The sequence below is a fragment of the Bombus impatiens genome, unplaced genomic scaffold, assembly GCF_000188095.3.
Source record: "Bombus impatiens unplaced genomic scaffold, BIMP_2.2 scf_0647, whole genome shotgun sequence".
Classification (NCBI taxonomy): Eukaryota; Metazoa; Arthropoda; class Insecta; order Hymenoptera; family Apidae; genus Bombus; species Bombus impatiens.
The window spans coordinates 360,679-372,767 of record NT_177066.1 but is presented as its reverse complement, the minus strand read 5'-3'; the positions used below and the strand labels follow the sequence as shown (position 1 = coordinate 372,767).

The 12,089-nt window shown below is 45.7% G+C and overlaps 1 protein-coding gene across 3 annotated transcripts in view; it reads left to right on the top strand.

Moving 5' to 3' along the window:
- The window catches only part of LOC100748974 (homeobox protein otx5-B-like), a 34,090-nt gene extending 29,641 nt beyond the window's left edge, over nt 1-4,449 (top strand). For all 3 annotated transcript variants that reach the window (XM_033322577.1, XM_033322579.1, XM_033322578.1), the window contains one exon: nt 3,129-4,449. In XM_033322577.1, coding sequence (XP_033178468.1) covers nt 3,129-3,812 — 684 coding nt within the window. In that variant the 3' untranslated portion in view covers nt 3,813-4,449. The remainder of the gene's footprint in view (nt 1-3,128) is intronic.
- The last annotated feature ends 7,640 nt before the right edge of the window (nt 4,450-12,089 follow it).

The window sequence follows — 12,089 nt, the reverse complement described above, 5'->3', positions numbered from 1 at the left end:
GCGATTTATCCGTCGCGTATAGGTTACGGTATCTCACGAGTCACAAGGAACAAGTACGATCTCGGCGGACGATAGCAGCGAGTAGAAGAGGAAGAGGGAACGAGAGTGTTCCGTGCTTCGGCAAGCGTGGACGAGATTTAAGGTATTTACACAACGTGGCGTCGCGCTCTACGCCCCTCCGGTTTCGCCATTGTCCCGGTCGTGGCTGTACATTGATAGATGTGCCGACGAGCTCGTTGACGCTTTTATTGCGGTCCTCGTAACATCTTTATTTCGTGGCGGGATATCCCGAAGTCACGATCGTGACGGGAATATTAGAGCTCGCGAATCCCCTCGCGCATCTCTCCTCTTCTTTCCTTTCTGCCGCTGGGATCACCATACGTCGCTATGTGTATCGGTGCTTTGATTTATCACCATTGTTTAATCACCAGCGCGTATTTCTGATTCGATTGGAACGCGAACTCGGCAGATCGTCGTAGCGTGTATCTTCTAAAATATGGGGATAAGTTACGTGTCATCGAATTCGATGGGGCGACGCGTAAAGTAATCTCGCTACTCGGTGGTACCAACGACCGCCATCGCGAGATGTAGGACAAAGCAAGGAAATTCCGTCTAGCCGGAGTTTCCACGCGAAGTTAAGCCCCTGGTGAATGAAGGCGCAACTGCACGTACGTCACGGGAGCACACGTGTGCACCATGTACATTGTAGAGGCGTACCCACGTGAACGAATAATATCCAAGGGGAAAAAGAGAGGTGGATAAGAGATGGAAGGGAGGAGTAGAGGTCGAGGGGTGTGTGGATCTAAAAGTTTCCAATGGAGAAGGAGAAGGAGAAGAGAGAGAGAGAGAGAGAGAGAGAGAAACAGAGAGACAGGGACACAGACAGAGACAGAGACAGAGACAGAGCTCGACATGGGATAGAGGTGTATATAGGTAGAGGAACACAGAAGCACGATGTATGGAACACAACATATAGTTGATTTGTTCCTGGATTATAGCCCTTCGTTCTATCTCGCTCGCGAGTTTCTATACGCTCGTCTCTGCGAGTGAACGACACAGCTGCGCGCGATGTTTGCTACGTTTGAATGCGCCAGGTCGTTCGTCCATCATTTACGATCGAGAAACGCGTCAAAACGTTATTTTCTCGGTGAAAAAGAGAAGAGCCTACGGCTCCAGAAGCGGTAGTATCCGACAGGAAAAACGATAAACTTCTATTCGCGAACAGGTTTACCTTACAAATTTATACGTATTAAATTCTGCTCGACGATAATCTTGACTATCGTAAAAAATATGTATATCCGGATCTTGAAACGGCTCGTACGATAAATTAAAAATTTTCCTAAGCGTCGTTATCGGCGCGCACGCGAACGTTATCGAGGCAGTATTCTAGCGTTCTCGTACCCTTACGGTTGGTTCGACGCGGTATCCGTGTCTTTGAACAGACGGATGGACGCTGTTTCGCGTTTCTGCTAACACGGTGTGTGTATAGGCGCGTAACAGCTTCGATATCGTATTAATAGCGCAAATAAGAAAATATATTCGTCATAACCAAACGTCAACGCAGCTGCTCCGGCTCGTGACCAATGGGTTGGTTTTCCGCGTTGGATGCTAACCAGATGGTGATGCAATTTACACCTAGCCGTCGATACACACAGTAGAACTGGCTGTGGTTGCCCCCTGAGGGCTTCCGGATGGCACCACGGACTGTTGGTTGGTTTTTGGGGTAGCTGCTCCGGCCGTGTGTTGTTCCTGAGGGGGGTGTCGTTGTGCAAACATCGAGCGATAATGGGCGTTTTCTCTCTCGTTCTTCTTCCCCATCGCCCGTAGATCCATCTCTTCCTCTTCCTCGTAGGGATCATTTCTCTTACGGTTGATACGCAATATCCACGTTTCACGTGTCTCCAATCTCCGCACCCCATTTACCAAGGATGTGCTTGCGAAACGAGAATCCGCCTATTGCCTCGACGAATGATAAAATCCGAAACAGTTTCTTTTATCGGTAACATCTCTGGCGGTCGTTCGAATTTCTGATTTGTTTACGCTTCGTTAATTTTAACTTTTCAACCCTACTCGACGGGACCGAGGCCTCCGTCCTTCCCTCGTTCTCAACTCAGCCAACTAACACGAAATTCATGGCGACTGAAAATCTCCTGTTCGCTTCGGCGAGTCGTGTTCTTCGCAACAACTGTTACAATGCTGTCGATAATAACAACAATGACGGCGGGTCTTGCTTTTAAAGGCACGGGCATAGATTCATAGGATCGCACCCCTGGCCACATTGTGTGCCGGGATTATGGAGGGTGCATGAGGGGGAGTGAAAGGGGGTCCGTGTGCGCGTACTTGCGGCCTACCGGGGGATACTTTTTGTCCGTGTTTGGAACGCGCCTATCTCTAGCTCGGGAAAGAAGAGAAAGCAAGAACTCGCTCTTTTACGAAATTTACGCGCTTTTTCTACTTCGTTTAAAGAATTTGCTTATTTATTAGAATTATCTATTATTCTATCTATTATTTAGAATTATCGGCAAATTTTTCACGATTTTTTCACAAACTTTTCGCGAATTTTTTGCAATACTTTCGCGAATTATTCGCGAATTTTTTACGAGTTTCTCGCGAATTTTTTACGAGCTTTTCGCGAATTTTTCCACCTTCGCTAACACGATGAAAGCAATTATAGTGTATTCGATACGGTTTGATTAGCGCATGCGTGCCGACAAACATCGGTAACGCGAATCTCGAGGGACACGCGTACGTAAAGCGTGAGCGTATACACTAAAACTAGCACACGTACGCGTATAAAAGCCCTCCAACTACCCCTGCTCCAGTCCGTTGTTATTGTTGCGATTTAATGAAATGTTACGGCCGTCCGCCCGCGATTACTTTCCCATTGCACCGATTAACTCTCCATTTGTACGGTTCCATCCCTCGTGACGGGATACCTTTTCTTTTCCATGATCCCTCGGGCGATGGTTTCTACGAAACCTTCGGAGACTCCCCACGAAAGATCTGGCTGCGTTCGTCCTTACCATCCTTCAAAGGATCTTCGTTCATCGACGATATGCGATATTTCAAAGTTTCCGAGACACTTTGTTTAACCAAATATCTATCCAAATATCTTCTACTTTGCGTAGGTGTGGTTCAAGAATCGTCGTGCGAAATGCAGACAGCAATTGCAACAGCAACAGACTTCGCCTTCCAAAGGTTCGCCGAGATCGAATCAGAATCAAAATAATAGTAGCAATAGCAACAAGATGCCGACGACCTCGTCGGCGTCAACCAGTAGACGCTCATCGCCGGTTTCTCCACCACGCGGGAAAGAGGCACCAGGACCGAATTCGCCTCTCTTATCGACGACCTCGACGTACCCGCGTCTGGGTGTGACGCCAACCGGCGGAAGCGGAGCGAACAGCGCACTAACTACACCTTCTCCGCCGTTGACTCCGGGTGCAAGTCAGTTGCCGCCATCGTCGTATCCACCACCGATGAATCAACTTCATCACGGCGACTATGGTTTCGCTTGGAGTTCATCGTCGCCGGGCTCGGTGAACCCAAGCCAATGTTACCCTGGGCAGACCTACAATGCCTATCAGAATCCGTACACCAGTGGTGATTACTATCAAACTCAGATCTCGCACATGCACCACAGCCCGCAAGGAAATTACCATCCGCAGTATCACCACAACATGACGTTGACGTCCTCTATGTCACACTTGACCAGTCATCATTTGAATCCAACAGGCAGCAATGAAATGGCCACTTCGCCGGAGTCCGATGGTTATATACTATCTGACCAGAAATATCAGGCGATGGTATAGCGGCCTGGTAGAAACTCCTGTATCACTCACCGCACTCAGGAAACTACCGCTACTACTGGATCCTTTGCCACTTATAATTAGATCGCGAATCTTTATGCAGATATCGTGACATCTGAAAATACGCAAGGTATATAAAAGATATGTACGAGACAATTCGTTTGTTGCCATTTAATGATGAAGCAAATTTCTGTCCAGGCTACAAAATAGTATCCATTTCTTATCAAAGTATAGATTTGCATAAAAATTCGCGGTCTACTAGCGATTGCTTCCGAAGTATAATGGTGAATCGTATCAAAGCGTTGAAACCTATTTCGGTAATGATTGACAGAGGCACGAATCCTGTTCACATTCATTTTCCTGTTCGACAGAAGAAGATTCGAATAAGGACAAATTATATAGATCATTTGTTGCATAGGTAAGAGAATTGAACAACATTGATTGTAATTACCTCTATCTTCATTAATTAATACCTCTATCTTCATTAACCTTACAAGACATAATTCATATGACTGGCATTTACGATTATCGTTGCGGGAGTGATGTAGAGAAGGAGTAGAATAAAACGAAAAAACTCCCGATGTGTTTGTTTTTTTGTTATTATCCTCCTCTCGAACCTTCTCGAAGCTGGTGTTCATTTTTAAAAAATGTTGGGGATAGTGCCGATCATATTGTAAAATAGAATCCTCGGGTACAATCCAAATTAAGATCGTAATAGATTAATTCCATGTACGGTCAGAACTAACGGATCGATGGTAATTAATTACTTCTTTCGACATTGAATTTTACCGCATGTTCGAAGACAAAAACATGTCTAAACGAATTATTCGTAATTGAAATTTTCAATAGCTGATATAAATATCGACGAACATTGATTAACAATTGAATACGAGCATTGAGTAGCATCGTCATTTCCGTAGTATGTATTCATTGAAGTTTTAAGTTGGGAACGATTTGAGTAAGGGTAGTAAGAGTAAACAAATCACGATGAACATTTAAATGATGTACGAAATTAGACGATGTTTCGTTATCATTTATCTACGTTATCTATTTATCTAAACATGTGTTTCTCGTTGCTTGTATTGTAATTAAGCGAATACCAGGCGATCGAGAACACAAGCACAGAAATCTTTTGCGACTATTTACAATCGGAAGTGGAAAAGAATATCTGATCCTGACCCGTTCAACTCGATTCCATTCGACGCGTGTTCTTATTTTTATCGTTCGAAGCTGAAACGAAATTCAAACGTTTTTACAATTGACGCGAGAGTGAAGTTTCCTTTCTTCCATTATGATCGTTCTCTTGAATGGGTTTCCGATTAATTTAATTATTCCTTTCGCGATTATTTCATCGCCTCTAAGAATTTAATAACGCTCGAATTATTACCAATCTTATGATATATAAGAATCCGCGACGATGTTTCGCGACCGATCGTAATACGGCTATCGTAGTAGAAATATGTTTTCCTAATGCAGTAACTGTCGGGAAAAATGAAATAGTGCAATTGCGATAGCTGGGAGGAAATCATTTGTGGTCGTTGATCTCTGGATTCATAAAGTTTATGTACGCTTATTATAATTATTCTATTGTTTTTCTATTTTTATCTTTTTTCTTATTCTAACTTTTAGTAGTATTAGAGAGCGTACCGAAGCCGAAAAGGTTCGAGAGTGTTAGATAGTGTGCATACCTATCACTATCCAACTTTATCTGTTCCATTTCGTGACAAGGGAAACTGGTATTAAATTATAGATCATTTCTTGCAGTTACGACCAATTTTGGTCTCGATCTGCAAGGTATTATTGTATATTCCGCGTATACACAGCCATAATGTATACTATCGTGAGTTGAAACATAAAGTTAATTGAAATAAAAAAAGAAAAAAAATATGAGATATCGGTAAATTTAAGAATAGCAAATGGCAGTGTACGCTGTAATTGATTATCGTGCGTATAGAATTAAGTTACTTTGTAACAATACAACGCAAGCTGTACATAATTATTAAACTTATAAGGTACATGATTATTCTATCATGTAAGAAGAGAATCTTACTACGTCAAAAAATAAATCGTCGCATATTATTAATAATTTGTTGATTTATTTAACCATGTACACGCTATAATGAACGGTTGCGACTTCGTGTCACAGCGATACGATTAATCACGGTCCGACTCTAATTAACGTAACGTTCGCGCGCACCGTGTGATTCGATGCGGCCCGTCTTATTTCTTTTCGGCACAACCAGCTTATAGATCGCGAGTCAGCCTTCTATTAATCACATTGATGTGCGTAAGTTCTCGCTGCCGCGGGCTGTAATTTTGCTAATGCACTTGAAATTAATTAACATTAAAACGGTCCCGCGTCCCATTATTCGAGTGGGCTGGCGTATCGATCGCAAACCATTAAAAGCCATTATTAATTACAGACTCGTGGTCGTCGTAATCGCGGGTGCAATTTGCGTAAACACGTCGCATGTTCTTTCCGATGTTATCCTGTTTTCCACAAAATTAAAAAACGTTCGCTCGCCGACGTAAAGTAACCAATTTATCGGTCCTCTACCCGGAAATAACGTTTCACGCCCCCAGATTACATCGAAACAGCTAATATCCGTCGGCGTTTATCCCTTATATCGGTTTATCGTTTCTTTTCCTAACAAACTTTTTTCCGTCCTTTCGCTAAAACCATCCAATCCCGTTCCGCTTATCTCAAAGTTCTTATTTCGAATCGAAAGCGGTGACTATTCGCCGAGTACAGCGCGTAATTGGTTGTGTTACGAGAGGCGGTCGATGCACGAGGTTCATCGTGGCACCGTTTATTATCGTGAAACGTCCCGTATTCTCTTTGATACGATCAAGCAAAGTTCCGAGCGTGTAAGAGGGGCGAGAGATGCTAGATAGACAGGCTGATCGAGAGGTTCGCGTATGCATAGAGCTCAGAGATGGTCCATTAAAGGATCGCAGGTGTACCAGGTTGCGTATACTACGTGGTATATATACGGCTTGGTGAAGCATACGAGCATGTTGGTCGTTAATAGAGAGAAGGGTGGCAAAAGCGGCGTATCTCATAAGTGGCCTAAACTCGGGGGACAAAGAACCCCAAGCTACCGAAGGCAGCACCAGGTCAGCCCGTACCTGGCTAATTGGACAGATCGCGTACCTGTCTACCTTTTGACGTCGTAATCCGCCACCCTTTCTAACTCATCAAATTAACGGGCTATAACAAATCAGCCGGTATACCTAAGTAGTAGCCTGGATCCTTTGCCCCTTTTGCACAGACTCGGTGCAAATCCTTCGCGACTTTGCTTTTAAAAGAGATTCTCGATTCATAGGCTATGTGCCCGACAGAATTACTCGCATACTGGCTTCAAATCCACCGTGAGTTCGTTGAGCCTCTTGTGGTTGTTGGATTCTTCGTACTCCGATCCTTAGCCGAAAGTAATACATTTACAAAACGCTTGCTTAATTTGCGCGATTTCTCGTCTTTGTGTCAGAAATCGTTCGCTAAGAAATGCGGAAACGGAACAGCTGCCGAAGGGATGCAAAAGTTTTTTAAAAACGGAGACGCTACTCGAGCTTTCAGACTTATCGAACCCGCCTTCTATAAAATTCAAACGATCGCTATGATATTACGGCAAACGCTATGACATCGCGTCGAAGTATAGATAGGCTGTGAACAAAAGGGATAAAAGACGAGGGAAGAAGCGTCGAAGCGAAACAATTATTCGAGGTTTTCTCTGTACGGGTTAACCGAGCTCCTCTAGAAAGATATTCTGAAGACATTTTAGATGGGTTTGCGAACGTCGACCGTTCACTTTCAGTATGTTGAAGACAATGGCCTTGAACTTGGCCGAGTGCTGCGGCGAAGAGTTAAAATCGGCTTGCGTTTAGCCGGATCCCATTATAACAACTCAGAGCCGGCCGTAAGCTTCATGGCTTGGTTCTGCTCACTGTGTCACCGGGCTAAGCCCCGACTTACCTACCTATCCTTGCAAACCAACTTCTCTTACCCGTTTTCCTACAGCCTCTCTGTCTATGTCAATTTAATATACCCATTATACTCTACTGTCATACCTACCGAAACTTGGTTGAAGAATACGGCTGTTACAATGGTTCATATACTTTCGAATGTCAGGTTTTTCGTGAACTTTCACCTACGGAAATCTACGGACCTACCGACTGCTTACCAACCGGGACAGTGAAACAAAATTGCACAGGGCAATTAGTGACTCTGCTTTGCTACTGTGCTGTATATTTACGAACTACCCTCGTCACCGCAGGGATCGATAAGCACCGTCTTTGTCACTTTCCATAGCTCGTCGAACAGCATGATCATGTCGTTTGGACCTGTCAACAGAAAATGGAATGCCCTTTGGACCATGCTTACGTGTCGTTATTCATTGCTAAACGTTCGAACTCGTTCGAAGCGATAAACAGCCCGGAGGTAAATCCGCGAAAAGAGAGATTATACGAGTGTTCGTCGACATTTGACCCGTATTTTTTGTTTTTCTTTTAGTTCAATGGGATCACGGGTGAAAATGTGTATCGGCCGGCATTTGCGCTCGAGTATTTACGTGTATTACATTTTTCACCTGCGCCCGGTACTTCCATCGACAGAGGTTGACACGCGAGTAAATCATATATTATGTACGGCGTTTGCGAAAAGTTACGCGTTAAACGTTCCGGCAACTCCATTTACAGCTGCTTTCCCATATTTCATCCGATCGCGAGCAACATGGACGGGTCCGGCAACGGCAAGCCGTATAAATAATGCATCGATGAGAATCGGTTTAATAATTTTGCGCGAATTTATTCGTTAATTCGACGATGTCTCGCCGCGGCAAGTATCCCGCTGCTTCAAAATCCTGGCTCGTGTATCGCGCAGAAAACGTTGGCGATTATGGCGACGTCCTACGAAACGGGTGACAGCCACCAACGATGCCATTCTTACCGGGCCGATCGATTAATTATTTTTTCTTTTTTTTTTTTTTTTTGGATAGAAAATTAATTTACTTACGGCGAAACGAAGAGCGGAAAGATCGATCTCACCGATGAAGAGGATCATGTTGGCGGATGAAATTTTCACGCAATCTGGAAGGCCGTAAAGTCCGAAGGGGAATTTCCCCGATTGGCAATATTCTAACGAGAGAAAGAAGCGGTTGGGGGTTGAGAGGGACGAGGAGAGACGGGGTTTGAGAAAGGATAGACAGAGAAGGAGAGAAAACGAAGGAGGGGAAGCGGCTGGATCAAAGAGGCCAGCTCGCGCTCTCGTAACTAGATTTCTCGTTCCCACTTTGAGGATTGCTTAATGCTCTATAAGCGGTCGTTTTAAACTCGATGAAATCGAATCAGCGACGAATCGAGATCGCGCCGCGCTGCAAATTCAATTGGAGGACTCTGCTAGTTGGTGCGCATCGTATAACGTCCGTGGCCTCGACTTTCTCGCTTTGATCTTTTTCCACACGTTCGAGCCGCGCGCCGCGCTCTCTTCCGATAGAAATTCGCTTGCGTCATACTTTGACCGATGCAACTGCTTTCTTAATTAAGCCCTTACCATACCATTTAACTCGGAAGAGTTCGGGTCCGAACGTTGCGCCCGAATGGTCAGGGAAAGAGCCGAACTTGAAACACGAAATCGTGCTACTAAGTACGTAGATAGTTGCGCCTGTGTTTAAATAATAGACACCATTCGATGCATTCATACTTGGCTCGAGATGAAGATTACCAGTGACACTCGTGATATTCACGTTTGACAGGAAATTAAACCATTTTGTCTGAAAATTCTCGTCATGACTCAGACTTGTAAAAGTATGGCAAAGGGTTAACGACATTTGCTAACGGTAGTGGTAATCCTGCAGCCCTCTTACCTACCATTGTCACGAATAACGGTTATCGTTGCTATTCAGGTACGTCCATCGTTGTCTTTAAATACAAACCTCGGACTTGGTTTTCCAATAGCAGAACCTTTGAGGAATCTCAGACCTTCCGCCAGAGTTTCTCCGAATATGGACTTTCTAGCGTTGTCGATCGATTCTCAGGGAAGGTGAAAGTCGAATCAGCCGATCGCGTACGAAGTCGAGCGGGAAGTTTTTTTAGTGGAATCGCGGCTCGTTCGACCCAATTACTCTCGCCGGCCAGATCGAGGGATCAGAAGCTCCGGCAGGAAGTCAAGGGGCGCGAATGCATTGTTAAGCTCCCTCTGTCCAAACATTCGGCGTGCTTCCAAGTAACCAACACACCTTTTTACTCTATCCGTCCCCCTATCTGCTCGATTCTCCCAGCGGATCTCTTTCTCTCGCGCTACGCTTCCCGGTCGTACACACGTAGCTTGTGCGAGAAGCATCTACAGGTAATCCTAAAAAATGGACAGTTGGTTTCCGCCGCTATAGCGTCGGGTACACGTGGAGATTCTATCGACGCTCTTTCACGGTGCGTCCCAATGGCTAGGAATAGGCACAAGCTTTACGAGTACCTGCGGATTTTCTGTGAACCTACGAAACGTACAAAAATTGCAATTATGAGCAGGGTCACCGCAAAGTTCGTTGTCATCTTAGGGGAATGGCATATGCTACCTGAGTATTTCTTACGCACCATAAATTACCTCGAAACAAAGAACAGCCCGAGACGTTGTGCGGTTACTCCACGATGATTTTCGATGAATACGTTGCGAGAATGCACGCACCTTCGGTTTCGCTTTTTCGTCGTAGGAGACGACGTTTTTCTATCTATCGTAAAAATTGGGCTTGCCGTTCAATATTTTTGCAGTTTTTAGGACAGCTAAGTCGGGGGTTGAGGAAGAACGGTGCTTCACCCTCCGACGATCAAACCTTTCCCATTTTAAAGAACCCGAGGACAGTCCCCGGCAGCGTAAAAAGGACCGTGTACGTATAACTTGGTTGCACAGAGAACGCAGAAGAGTATAGAAAGAAGAGGCGGTGGAAAAGAAAAGGGAAAGACCGAAAGAGAGTGAGAGAGAGAGAGAGAAGGAGAGAAAGAGAGAAAAGCGAGGGTGGAGGGAGACGGAAAAGAGGAAAAGATCAAAGATGGAGGAAGAGAGAGGAAAGAGGATGAAGAAAGATGGAAGAGAACTCCTCTCGGCAAAGGATCTTCCGTGCACGAGAAGAGAGAGCCGGGAGAGGGTCCTATAAATAATTAGCGAGGAGTCGCTCTCCGCTCGGCGGGCGTAAGCCGCTTACAACCCCCGTTCACCCTGCTCCTCGCCGCACGGCCTGCTTTCCCCTAGCCCCTTGCCCTTGCAGCATCTACCTTCCTCCGGTTCTTCACCACCCGATTGCTGCCCCTCACGACCACCGCCACCACCCTCTTCCTCCTTCTCCGCCTTCTCTGTCTCCTCCACCTACTACTTCTGCTGCTACTGGCGCTGTTGCTCTCGGTTCCTCTTTACGTTCCTCTCTACGACCGAGGAGATTCCGGCCAGCCTTCGTTCGCCCTTCAACGGCAACCCTTCGTCAAGGGTCCCCGTTCGCAGTGATAGGAAGAGGCGAAGCTAGACGCGCGCAACATCTCCAAGACGTTGCTCCGTTAAACTACATCCGCGTCGCTGTCTCGAACCTTCGTGCTCCGAGCAAGAGAGATACAGGGAGCCCCGATACAGCTTTATCGTTTCGGTCCGATCGAGTCATTGATCGGTACTAATGAGCGGCACGCGCTACTCCGCTGCTCCCGGCATTGTTTCTGCGTGAATGCGGGATTAGACGGAAGAGAGCCAAATCCAGTTCGACTGATTGGCGCTTTGGTACGAATTGCAAAGGATTTGCGGTGTCTATGTACAACGTAGACTGCTTATCGAACGTTTAACCGATCGTTTAGCTTCTTGCTCTGTTAATCGCCGTCGCGAAGAAAGATGTCGAGCGAATCTACCTTCAGCGTGTACAGGGAACCGCATTACGGTTGCCACTCGATAAAGGGCAAACTTTCCTAACGCCTAAGCTTTCACGACCGATCGAGTCGGTCGTTCTTCCGAAAGTTCGCTCGAAAATTCCGCTTAATTACCCGCGGCACCCGATTCTAAGGACGATCGCGGGAAACCTTTTAGCGCCGAGTTAAAAGTCGAGGAATCGACTCTAGCGAGCAAACGAGCTTAACGCTAGCGAACTCGAACTCGTTGCCAAAACAGAATCCCCGAAGAAATTTCTCTCCCAGGATTCGTTTCTTCGCGGATCTTCGTTGTGTTTCGCGTGTTTCTCGCGAGGAGATCTCTCGTCCGGCCGCTCTCAGAAGCTGTTCCGACGATCCGTTAAAATTTAAGCAGCCGCACACCCCGCC